Source organism: Heptranchias perlo, unplaced genomic scaffold (assembly GCF_035084215.1).
Source record: "Heptranchias perlo isolate sHepPer1 unplaced genomic scaffold, sHepPer1.hap1 HAP1_SCAFFOLD_54, whole genome shotgun sequence".
NCBI lineage: Eukaryota > Metazoa > Chordata > Chondrichthyes > Hexanchiformes > Hexanchidae > Heptranchias > Heptranchias perlo.
In genome coordinates, this window is record NW_027139559.1 from 7,571,640 (window position 1) to 7,585,806 (window position 14,167).

General features: G+C 43.0%; 1 protein-coding gene across 1 annotated transcript; it reads right to left on the reverse strand.

The window, feature by feature from the left end:
• Nucleotides 1-4,292: 4,292 nt before the first annotated feature.
• On the reverse strand, nucleotides 4,293-13,771 carry LOC137315214 (probable G-protein coupled receptor 139). Its single transcript, XM_067980088.1, has 2 exons — nucleotides 13,633-13,771; nucleotides 4,293-5,191 (listed from the first exon to the last, which is right to left on the reverse strand). The coding sequence occupies exons 1-2, from the start codon at nucleotides 13,769-13,771 to the stop codon at nucleotides 4,293-4,295; spliced, it is 1,038 nt and encodes a 345-aa protein (XP_067836189.1).
• Between the last annotated feature and the right edge of the window lie 396 nt (nucleotides 13,772-14,167).

Here is a 14,167-nt window from a genome sequence, read left to right on the forward strand (position 1 = left end):
GCAGGGTTTCAGAGGGAGGGAAGGGGTTCAGGGAATGGGAAGTCGTTCAGGGGATGGTAATTAGTTCGGGAAGATGCTCAGGTGGTCTGAATCATATCAGCGGGTGGAAAGGGGTTGAGGGTATGGGAAGGGATTTAGGGGAGGAGAAACGGTTGAGTGTATCGATAATTGGATCATGGGGTTGAAAGGAGCTTCAGGGGATGCGAAGGGGTTCGTTGTGAGAGTAAAGAATTCAGAGTGTGGGAAGGGCTTCAGGGGATGGGAAGCTGTTCAGGGAAGTCGTTCAGTGTTTGGGGAAGGGCTTGAGGGAGTGGGAAGAGGTTTACGGGCTGGTGAATGTGTTCAGGTGGTTGGAAGGAGCCGACGGGCGATGCTGGTTGCCTCCCGGGGTTTGAATCCCAACTCCAGCTCCTTTCGGTGCCGGTCCCCATTGGAGGGCGGCGGTTTCGCCAATTTGAGCAGCTGGTTGGACGGATGCGGCAATGGCGACCACGCCTTCCCACAATCCAGCGCGCGGAGAAAATCCCCTATCGAACCACAGCTCTGGCCGCGCTGCAATCTGGGAGATGGCGTCACATGACCACGTGACTCCTCAACCTTTCGCTCGGCTGCGGGGCAGCATGCGGAGCCCAGCTGGTCCCAGCGGTGGATACGTTGAGCTGGCATCGACGTGCCGAGCTTACTTCTGGGAAAGGACAAAATGTCGGATGCGGAGTGGGCGTGGCAGCAGCGTTGGAGGCGGCCATGTTGGGTCATCATTGTCTTACGCGGCGAGGTCACTTCCTGTGAGTCGCACCGAGGCCAGAGCTCCTGCCCCCTCTCCCTTTCTGCAAACATCCATTGTGCTCAATGTCTGGGGGTAGCTTTGCTTCTCTCACAGGAGGGGATTAAGAATAATGTTAAAGAGCTTCAAAAGGGTTTAAAAGGAGACTAATGTTATAAAGGGGGTTAAAAAGACGGTTAAACGGGGTTAAATTTGTTACTGGTTGAAATGGTATTAAAGAGGTTAAAAAGAGGTCAAAATAAGTTAAAAGATTAAAAAGGGGGTTAAACTTTTAAAAGGGGGTTGGAGGAAAAAACGTGGTTCAAGAGGTTAAAAGGTTTAAACAGGACAGTTGTAAGCGGTTTAAGGAGGTTAAATTATTAAACGGGCGGTAAATGTGTTTAAAAGAGGTTCGGAGAGAGACTGTGAGCTCGGTGAGAAAGAGATGGGTTTCAAAAGGAACCACAGTGGGAGAGTTTGGAGAAAGACAGTCTCTCCAAAAAATGGGTTTAAAAAGGGGCCAAAATGACTTAAATAGTCGGTTTTAAAAATGAGGTTTAAAAGGGATTAAAAGGGGTTTAATGAAGTTTCAAATGATAAGTTAAAGTGGATTTAATAAGGGGGGATAAAAGTGGTATAAAAAGGAGGTTTAAAAAGAGGGTTCAGGGGGCCGATTGAACCTTGTCTTATTTGCGATTCGATATATTAATTCTGGACCAGTGTGCGATGCTCATTTTCTCTCGTGCTCTGTCTGAGTTTGTGTCACACCTTTACTCTGTTTCTGTTTAATTCTCTCCCCCTCTGTCTCTCCAACTCTCTCATCTATCCCGCTCTATTTCTCACCACTTCTTTCACTGTGTGTCTCTCTTTCCCTCTCATTTTGGTACGGTCTTTCCCCTCACTCTTTGCCGAGGAGGGAATGCCATCGCCTGGTCCATTCCCACCAATCCAGTCATCGTCCGAGAATCAACTGCAATGGCTTCTCTTCCCGCTCCCGCACCTTTACCTCTGGAATCCCGCATTGCTCTCTCCTTGGCCCCCGCCTATTTATCCTCTACATGCTGCGCCTCACCGAGATCATCCGAAAACACAACGTCAGGTTCCAGACGGCCTGTGGCGATCCAGCGCTCGTGGGGATGTCGCTTTTTGATCCTTCGATGTCGGCTGTTCCTCTCATTGTGAAGTAGACGTCACCCAGCGCTGGATTGTTCACACTCCAATATTGAACGTTAGCTCCGGTCAGACCGTCGTGAGACAGGTTACTTTCGCACCACTGATGATGTGTTGTTGCAATAGTAATCCTGCTCAGTACGGGAGGAACCAGTTCAGGCTGCTGACGAGACCCTGCTCCACATCCCATCCACCTCTCCCGACCCCTCCACTGCCTCTGATTTGTTAGGCTGCTTCTCCGTCATCCAGTATTAGATGAACAGAAATTTCCTCCGATTGAACGTTGGGAAAACCGAAGCCGTTGTGTTCGGTCCCTGCCACTAACTCCATTCCCTCGACACCGACTCCATCCCTCTCCCTGGACAATGTGTGAGTCTGAACCACACCGTTCACGACCATAGCGCTCTATTTGATTCTGGGATGAACTTCTGACCCCATATCCTCTCCGTCACCAAGACCGCCTACTTCCACCTCCTTAGCATCGCCCATCTCCACCCCTGTCTCAGCTGAACTGCTGCTGAAACCCTCATCCATGCCTTTGTTACCTCCAGACTCAACTACTTCAATGCTCTCCCGGCCGGCCTCCAACCTTGTACCCTCTGCAAACTTGAGCTCATCCAAAACTCTGCTGCCGTAATTCTCACTCGAATCAAGCCCCGTTCTCCCATCATCCCTCTGTGTTCGCTGACCGACATTCGCTCCCGGTCCAGCAACGCCACGATTTTAAAATTTTCATCCTTGTCTTCAAATCCATTTACGGCCTCGCCCCACCTTATCTCTGTAACCTCCACCAGCCAGACAACCCTTCGAGATCGCTGCGCCCCTCCAATTCTGGTCTCTTGCTTTTCCCCGCTTTTCATCGCCCCACCAAGGCGGCCATGCCTTCAGCTGCCTGACCTCTGAAGTGCCCTCGCTCAACCTTTCAGCCTCTCAAACTTCCTTTCCCCCTTTTAAACGCTCCTAAAAACTTACCACTTCACGATTAATGTGGTCACTTGTCCTAATATTTCCTTCGGCGGCTCGGTGTCAAATTTTGTTTGATAATCGCTCCTGTGAAACGCATTAGGACGTTTAACAACGTTAAAGGCGCTGTATAAATGGGAGTTATTGTTGTTAATATTCACCTATGTCCCTTTCAGGGTGTTAATATTGCTGAGATCAATGGGAGTGTTTTACAGTTCACAGGGTGTCTCAGGCCGTGGACAATGAAGTACAGAGTGTCTCAGTGAGAGTTTTAATATTAACCTCTGTAATCTATCGGTGTGTTAATATTCATGAGTCATTGGGATTATGTTCGTGTTTACAGGAAGTCTCTGGCAGTGTTTTGGTTGTTGCAGGGTGTCTGTTCATCAACGGTAATATTTACATGAAGCGTCTGTCAGTTTGTTAACACATCCTGTCGTTCTCTGGGAGTGATTCGTTGCTGACAGGAAGTGCCTGGCAATGTATTAATATGGAAATATGTCAGTATTTTAGTACTTGCTGCGTGTATCTGTGAGACTTGTTAATGTTTACAGAGTGTTTCCTTGAATCTCTTAATGTTTACAGTATTTCTGTGATTATATTAATATTTACAGGTCTTTCAGTGAGTATGTTATTATGTACAACCTGTTTCTGTGAATCTGTTCTTTACAGGCTGTTTCTGTGAGACGGTTATTATTTACAGGAAGTTTCTGTGAGTGCATTAATGCTTATAAGGTCTTTCTGTGACACTGTTAATATTTACAGGGTGCTTCTGTGGGACAGTTAATATTTTAGTGTGTTTATTTGAAACTGTTAATGTTTACAGGTGGTTTATGTGATTCTGTTAATATTTACAGGGTGTTTCTGAGAATGTTAATATTTATATGGTGTTTCTGTGAATGTTAATATTTACAGGGTGTTTCTGTGAGACGGAATTTATTTACAGGGCCATTCTGTGCGACTGTGAAAGTTTACAGCGTGTTTCCTTGAGTCTGTTAATGTTTACCGGGTGTTTCTTGTAAATGTTCACCTGTTGTCCATTTAAGTTTGCTGATATTCAAATGAGTCTTCCGTCATGTTACTGAACATTTAATTGATAATTTCCTTCAATAATTTAAAACACCTTCCAACGATTGGCCAGACCCACAATGTCTCGACAGGAAGCAGTCGTGAAATTCCCGGCCCCATTCAAGAGCCACCGCAGGGACCTCAGAGGTTGTGATCGTCCCCAAACCTCCATTCAAATTGGGAACCGATGATCGCATTTTGGACTGGTTCAGTGTCATAGCCGATTGACCCCAATATCTCGATATCACAGACCCCGGGGGCGGAGCGTGTAGAACAGAATATGAAAGAGGATTGAGTTCTGATGCTGGGAATTATTCCGTTCTTCTCATCATTTAATGATGTTAACAATCAGAGAAAAGGGATATTTCAGCATTTTCTTCAACTGCTCTCTGAATTTAGTCTGGGTTACAGCATAAATACAAGTGTTTGTGCAGCAACTCAGGAGCTGGAGCATGAATCCCAGTTCCATGAGAAAGATCGGTGGAATTACAATCGGACCTATGAAACTTAACACCCGCATCCATATAGAATACAACATAAACATCACCCATAACAGCATGAAATTCCCCGAGATGACGAACAGTAAAATAATGGACTTCCTTCGACTCGTAATTTCTGGGTCACTGGGACTCTCTTCGCTGCTGTGGTCCCGGAGTCTCCTGCGGGCTCTGTTGGCCACGACAATGTGTCTGACGATTAAAACATTGAGCAGCAGAATCAGAACAAATGCGACCCCCGGGGTTAGAATATAATGAAGGAGTTCGATTGCTCCCCATGCCCGGGAATATTTAACACGACCTTCTACAGCACAAAAAAAGGGAATGTTGCCAAGAGTATACCCACGCGATAACATAAAGTACCAGGTGATGTTCTTTAAACAGCTCAGCACAGTCACTGTTCCCAGAACCACAGCCGCCGTTTTCTCGGTGCAATATTTAGTTTTCAGTTTCTGGCAACAAATGGCCACAAATCGATCAAAGGTGAAAGTGACGGTGAACCAGACAGAACAGTCTGTCGCTGCATAAAGCAGGACGGCGTGGATATTACACACGCGGATGTCGGTCAGGAAATGAAATTGTTCGTAATATGCAATCGGAACCTGTCTCAATATCAGATCGATGATAACGACCAGTAGATCCGCCGCTGCCATGGCCACCAGGTACCGAGTGACACATTTGGAGAGGCCGCACTTTCCTCGGGACAGGATCACAATCGTCACTAAGTTAACTGTAAGGAAGGGAAATAAACAGGGAAATTATACATCAGGCTGGGAGCAAAAGCAGCAGTTTGATGAAGTTCGGGGTGAAATTTGTTGATTTGTTACTGCATCCAGTGATGGATCTGATCGTTATACTTGTGATACGGCTTTCAACTGGAGACAGAGTTTAAATATAATAATAGTGATTGGACTGGGAAATAGAGAAACAAACAGGGATTTCTGCTGGAATCAGGAGTGGATTGAGAACTAAATAAAAGAACGGAATTAAATTACACATGAAAGATAATCGGTTTCCAATGAATCACATCCCCCTGTAAATATTGATAGAGCCTTTGATCCACGTGTAAATATTAATACAATCCGTGATTCCAAAGTAAACTTTGTCATAATCTGTGGACCCACTTGTCAAATTCGTACCGTCACTTTAACTCTTGTCGATATGGCCACAGATTCTCGGCGCCACGATAAACATTCGGGAATTCCATAGATCCAACTTTAATTATTGGTAAATTCTCCGGATCCCGTGTTAATGTGGTATAGTCCCTGAAAGTTTGTAACAGTCACTAATTCCCCAATTAATGTTGATCTTTCCATTCAGTCTCCAGACCGTGTCAGTCTGGATAAGGGTCAATGGACAGTGTCAATATTTCATGCAGTAAAATAATCTTAGAGCACACAAGAAGGACACTGGGCCCACCGTGCCCGTGCCGGCTCTTTTAAAGAGTCACCCAGTTAGTCCCACTCCCCTGCCCTTTCCGTATAACCCTGAAAATGTTTCCTTTACAAGTATATGTCCAATTACCTTTTGAAAGCTACTGTTGAATCTTCTTCCAACACCTTTCAGACAATGCATTCCAGATCATAACAAGTCGCTGCATAAAAAAAAAAATCTCCTCATCTCCCCCTGCTTCATTTCCCAATGATCTTAAATCCGTTCCTTTGGTTACCGACCCTTCTGCCAGTGGATACAGTTTCTACTTTTTTAATCTCTCAAAACCCCTCATTATTTTGAACACCTTTATTAAATCTCCCCATGGCTTTTTTCTGCTCTAAGTGAACAATCCCAGCTTCTCTAGTCTCTCCACATAATGAAACCCTTTATCCCTGCTACCATTTTAGCAAATGGCCTCTGCACTCTTTCTTTGACTAACTTTCTAAAGTATGGTTCCCAGAATTGGGCACAATAATCCAGCTGAGGCCGAACGAAGCAGTGGCAGAGCGTTTACATATTCAGGCAGAAGCCAGAATGCGTCAGTGTTTACATGCATGGGTGAGTCAATATTTACAGGGTTACCAGGGAGCGTGCCCATTCAGGCAAACCCCGTTTGCGTTGATATTCTACAGATTCTGTAACAATAATTCAATGCAAACCTAGGACACAGGACCAGGAGTGGGCCATTCAGCCGCTCGAGTCTGTTCACCATCCAATTAGTTCATGGCTGATCTGCATCTCAACACCTTTTAAACCCCTTTTGATCCATATAATTTGTTAATAAACAAAAGGCTATCGATTTCATTCTCGAAAATGTCAATTGATCCAATACACACAGCCGTTTGGGGAAGAGTGTTCAAGGTTTCCACTACCCGTTGGGTCAAAAAGTGCCTCCTGATTTCGCTGCGAAATGGAATAATTTGCCCTCTACTTTTGGTATCCCCCAGAATAGAAAAAAATTGTCGGAATCTACGCGATTCAATCCATTTATGACTTTAAACACGTCGATTAGATAACTTTTGAGATTTTAAACTGAAGGTAATACAAAAAAAGTTTATGCATCCCACAAGTACTGACACGCACAAAGGAACATCCAGTAAAGAGTGAGAATCACTTGAGAATAACGTATAATTACTGACACACAAATAGAAAGATCCAGCAAATACTGACACTAAATTAAAAACAATCTGTAAATACTGACACTCAGCTAAGAGCATCCTGTAAATACTGATACTCAGCGAGGGACATCCCACAAATACTGATACTCAACCATGAACATCCTGTAAATACCGACAGACACCTCGGAACATCCCATGAATTCTGACACTCAACCAGGCACATCCTGTAAATACTGACACTCACTCAGGAAAATTGTGTAAATAATGATACTCACGTAGGAACATCCTGTAAATACTGACACTCATATGGGAACATCCTGTAATTACTGACACTCACCCAAGAACATCCTCTAAATACTGACATTCACCTCGTAACAATCTATAAATACTGACACTCACCTAGCATTATCCTGTAAATACTGACACTCAGCTAGGAACATCGTCTAAATACTGACACTCACCTAGTAACATCCTGTGAATACTGACACTAACCGAGGAACATCCTGTAAATACTGACAGTCAAACAGTAAATTCCTGTAAACACTGACACTCAGCTTGGAACATCGTCTAAATACTGACACTGACCTAGGAACAATCTATAAATACTGACACTCACCTAGTAACGTCCTGTAAATACTGACACTCAGATAGGAACAATCTATCAATACTGACACTCACCTAGGAACATCCTGTAAATACTGACACCCAGGTAGGAACATCCTGTAAATACTGACACTCACTCAGAAAAATCCTGTAAAAACTGTAAATCCTCACGCACTCAGGAACATCCTATAAATACTAACACTCACTCATCAACATCCTGTAAAAACTGACACTCAATAAGCAACTTCCTGTAAATAATGACACTCGCCCAGGAACATCCTGTAAATACTGACACTAATCCAGGAACATTCTGTAAATACTAACACTCCAACAGGAACATTCTTGAAATACTGACACTCACCCAGGAACAGCTTGCAAATCCTTACGCTCAATAAGGAACATCCTGAAAAAAATGACACTCACCGAGGAACACCCTGTAAATACTGACACTCACCCAGGAAGATCATGTAAATACTGACACTCCCCTCGGAACAGCCTGTAAATACTTACGCTCACTAAGGAACATCCTGAAAAAACTGACACTCACCGAGGAACATCCTGTAAATACTGACACTCAAACAGGAACATCGTCTAAATACTGAAACTCACCAACGAACAATCTATAAATACTGACACTCAGGAGCATCCTGTAAATGCTGACACTCACGCACGAACTTCCTCTAAATACTGGACCCACAGAGTATTATCCCATCAATGATGACATTCACTCAGAAATATCCTGTAAATACAGATACTCACCAGGGACATCCAGCAAATACTGACACTCACCCAGGCACATCATGTGAATACTGACAATCACGAAGGAACATTCTGTAAATACAGACTCTCACTCAGGATCAACCTGTAAATATGGGCACTCATTCAGGAATATATTGTAAATACTGACACTCAATAAGAAAAATCCTGTAATTACTGACAATGACTCCGGAACCTTCTGAAAATAGTGACACTCACTCAGGATAATCCAATAAATAATGACTCTCAGTCAGGATCATCCTGAAAATAGTGTCACTCACTCAGGATCATCCTGTAAATACTGACACTCAATCAGAAAAAATCCTGTCAATGCTGCGACTCATAGAGGAAAATCCAGTAAATACTGACACACAATCAGGAACACCCTGTAAATAATGGCATTGACCCAGGAATAATCTGCAAATACTGACACTCACCCAGGAGCAACCTACAAATAATGGCACTCACTCAGAAACATCCTGTAAATATTGACACTCACTCAGTAACATGCTTTAAATACTGAAACAAATTCAGGAACATCCAATAACCACTGACAGTCACTCAGGAACAACCTGTAAATGCTGACACTCTACAAGGACATTCCGTTAATAGTGACACTCTCTCAGGAAAACCCTGTAAATACTGACACTTATCCAAGAACAATGTTGACAATGTTGACAATGAGCCTGGAATGATCTGTAAATAATACACTCACTCAGCGATATCCGGTAGATACTGACACTCACTTACGAACATCCTGTAAATGTTGACACTCACTCAGGAACATTGTGTAAATAAAGACACTCACTCAGGATGCTCCTTGAAACATTGACACTCACTCACGAACATCCTATAAATACTGACACTCACCTGGTACATCCTGTGAATAAAACATCAAGCAGGAAGATCATGTAAATACTGACACTCACCCAGGAACATCCTGTAAATACTGACACTCACAGAGGAACACCCTGTACATACTGACACTCACTCATGAACATCGTGTCAATACTGACCCTCACTGAGGAACATCCTGCAAATACTGACATTCACCTGGTTCATCCTGTAAATAACGATACTCACCCAGGAAGATCCTGTGAATTCTGACACTCACACAGGAACATCCTCTAACACAGAAATGCACCCAGGGACAACCTGCAAATACTGCTACTGACTCAAGGGCTTTTCTGTAAATACTCTCACTCACTCGGGACGTCGGGTTAATACAGACGCTCATTCTGGAACATCGTGTAAATACTGACAGTCGTAAGGATCATCCTGCAAATTACGTCACTGAACCAGGAACATCCTGTAATTACTGAGAATCACTTAGGAACATCCTGTGAATAAGAATATTCACCGAGGAACATCCTGTAAGCACAGACACTCACTCAGGAACATCCTCCAAATACAGACACTCACTCAGGAACATCCTGTAAATACTGACACACACTCAGGAACATCTTTTAAATACTGACATTCACTCGAAAACATCCTGTAAATGCTGGCATTCGCCCAGGGTCATCATCTAAATAAAGACGCTCACCCAGGAACATGCTGTAAATATAAACATCATGCAGGAAGATCCTGTAAGTACTCGCACTCACACAGGAACATTCTGCAAATATAGAAACTCGCTCAGGAAAAAGCAGCAAATACTGACACTGACCAAGGAATAATCCGTAAATAATGACTCACTCAGGAACATCCTGTAAATACTGGCACTCACTCAGGAACATCCTGTAAAAACTGACAGTGAACCAGGAATAAACTGTAAATACTGACATTCACCCTGGAAAATCCTGTCAATACTGACATACACTCTGGAACATACTGTAAATACTGAAACTCATACAAGTACATTCAGTTAATACTCACACTCTCTCGGGAAAAACCTGTCAATTCTGACAGTAACCCAGGAACAACCTGTAAATACTGATAATGACACAGGAATGATCTGTAAATAATGACACTCACTCAGGAATATCCTGTAAATACTGACACTCACACAGGTACATCCTGTAAGCATTGATAGTCATCCAGGAACATCGTGTAAATACTGGCACTGACTCAGGAAACTCCTTTAAATACTCACACTCACACAACAACACTCTGTAATATTGACCCTTACCCAGGAACATTCTCTAAATACTAACACTCACTCAGGAACATCCTGTAAATATTGACATTCACTCAGAAATTTCCTCTAAATACGGACACCCTCACAGCTACATCCTGTAAATAGTAACACTCCATACGGTAATTCCTGTAATTACTGAGACTCATGCAGGAAAATCCAGTGAATAATATCACTCGCCCAGGGACATGCTTCAATTACTGGCACGCATGCAGGAACATTCGTTAAATACTGACCTTTACGAAAGAACATCCTGTAAATACTGATACTCACTGAGAAACATCCTATAAATCCTGGAACTCGCCTACGAACATCCCACGAATACTGAAACGCAACTCGCATCATGCTGTATACACTGACATACTCCCAGACCCTGTGTATATAGTGATATACTCCCAGACCCTGTGTATACACTGACATACTCCCAGACCCTGTGTATATAGTGGCATACTCCCAGACGCTGTGTCTATAGTGACATACTCCCAGACCCTGTGTATATTCTGACATACTCCCAGACCTTGTCTATATAGTGACATGCTTCCTGTACTATTTATTAATAATTACATTCTCCGAGGATTCTATGGCATCTCTGAGACACTCCAAGGTTCAGAACTTGATTTTAAACATTCCCGGGGACTCCCTGCGAAACTTGTCTCACTGTACGAACCCCTGTAAATTCTCATCCACTCCGAAAACATTCTGTAATTACTGACAACTTCAATTACACTACTTGTGAATTTTGACACAATCCCAGGGATTATATATCAATATTGACACTCTGTCCGGGACACACTGTAAATACTGACACACCCCAAGGGCCCTCTTAAAGCAACCTCGCACTCAGGCACCCGATCATAGAGCTTCACTCCCAGGGACCCATGTTGAATTAAATCTCACACCCAGAAGACCTGCTTAAATACATCTCCCATCCTCTAAACCCCAGAAAGTAATTGAGGCTCAGCAGGCGACCCTGGAATTATATCTTCCATCCCGAAAACCCCATATCTATATCGAGACTTACCAAGAGACCCTCGAATTAAAACTTCCATCCCGAAAAAACCCATATAGATTTAGAGACTTAACAGGAGACCCTGTAATTATATCTTCTATCCCGGAAACCCCATATCGGTGTAAATACTTACCAGGAGACTCCACAATTATATCGCCCTTCCCAGAAACCCCATATCGATATAGAGACTTACCAGGAGAACATGTAATTACATTTACCCTCCCAGAAGATCCATATAAATTATAATGAATGAGCAGGAGTTCCCGCAATTACATCTCCCAACCCAGAAAACCCATATAGATAAAGGGACATGCCAGTAGATATCGGAATTACATCTCCCATTCTGGAACCCTACATAGATATAAAGACTTAGCAGGACATCTCCGCAATTACAAAGACCTAAGAAGAGTGCCCGTAATTAGATCACCCATCCCGGCAACCCCATATCGATATAAAGACTTAACAGGAGACGCATGTAATTACATGTAACATCCCAGAAATCCCCCATAGACATTCAGAATTAGCAGCAGAACACCGTAATTTTATCTCCCATTCCAGAAACCCCATTTTGGTGCAGAGTCTTACGAGGAGACCCCAAAATTACATCGCCCATCCCGGAAAACCCATATTGATATAGAATCTTACGTGGAGTCCCCGTAATTACATCTCCAATCACGGAAAACCCATACAGATATAGGGCCAGACAAATAAATCATGTAATTATAACTCCCATTCCTGATACCCGATACAGATTTACAGACATCCAAGGAGACCGAGTTTCCATCCTGGAAACCATATATCGATATAGACTTACCAGGGGATCCCTTAATTGCATTTCCAATCCTGGAAACCCCATATAGATATAATTTCTCAGCAGAAGACCTCCGTAATTATATCTCCCATCGGCGAAACTCCATATAGATATAGAGACTGAAGAGGACAGCCCAGAATTACATCTCCCATCCCGGATAAATCATGTAGCTATGGAGACTGAGAAGGAAAACCCGTAATTACCTTACATCCAGGAAACCGACATAGATATAGAGGTTTACGAGGAGACCCCGTAATTACATCTCCGATCCCGACAATCCCATATGGATATAGAGACTTACCAGGAGACCCCGTAATTACATCACGCATCCTGGAAACACATGCAGATATCAGACTGAGCAGGAGACCCCGTAATTACATCTCGCATTCTGGAAACACAAAAAATGTAGAGACTTACAAGGAGACTCCGTAATTACATCACGCATCCTGGAAACACATGTAGATGTCGGACTTAGCAGGAGACCCCGTAATTACATCTCGCATCCTGGAAACACATGTAGATAAAGAGACTTACCAGGAGACGCTTAATGACATCTCGCATCCTGGAAACACATGTAGATATAGAGATTTACCAGGAGACCCCGTAATTACATCTCCTTCCCAGAGATCCAATATAGATATAGAAACTTACCAGCAAACATCGTAGTTACACATTGCATCCCGAATACCCCATATACATATGAAGGCTTTGCAGGAGCTCCAGGAGAAGTGAAGGTGAGGCAGTAAATTACGAGAACAGTAATACAGTGAAAGGTAGTTTTCAAAACTAACAGCTGGATATAGAGGCTTATCAACAATGGCATCATCCGCGAGGAGCAGACAGTAAACGGGAAGAACAGTATTACAGTGAAACACGTGTTATAGAATTAATAGCTGATATAGAAGTTCCCAGGGACACCGACAGCAGCGAGGAGGGAATTGTAAATGACAGGAATAATAATACAGTGAAACCTGTTTTATAGAGTTAATAGGTGAGTATAGAGAATAACCAGGAACACTAACTGCAGAAAGGAGGGGATGGTAGCTCACAAGAAATGTAATACGGTAAAACGTGGGACATATAAATAATAGCTCGATATAGAACTCACCACGATCTCCAAAATCAGCGAACTGGAAGCAATAAATGAGAGGAACTGGCGTACAGTTAATCGTGGATTATAGAATCGATAGGTTAATATGGAGAATTACCAGGTGCAGCAACCACAGCAAGGAAGGGGAAGTAAATGAGAAGAACAGGAATACAGTTAAACATGGTTTAGGGAATTAATAATAAAGAATATTACCAGGGACACCTGCAACAGCGAGGATGGGATAGTAAATCTTTTGAATAATCCGAAGTGCCAAATATATCCGAATAGCTAATCTTAGTCTATCATAATTTGCAGAAAGATAATCAAACTCCCAGGAGAAACTCCTGCCCATTGTTGTAACATTCCAATCTATTGTAACCAGATTATGGCCCATTCTTGTCACTTTCCAATTTATTGTCCTCCGATTCAGACGCTTTCTCCCACTCTCTGTCGAGCCGCTGATCCCTTGAAGGCCGGAGGTGGTACTTCACCTGACAATATGGGATAACACATTGCACGGAGCTCCATATTTATTGGAAAGGGAAACTCTCCAGTGAAACAATTAGGGCCCGTGGAGGCTGACTTGAATTACAGTCACTGAATAAACAGGTTCAGTTGACGCCTTTCAAACCAATACATTTTATATCACAACATATATTTATCCAAATATTTCACAGTTGTAAATCTAAAAGCTCAGCACATTATTTTAACTAATATTTGAAAGAACAGCAACTATGAGACCCGCAAT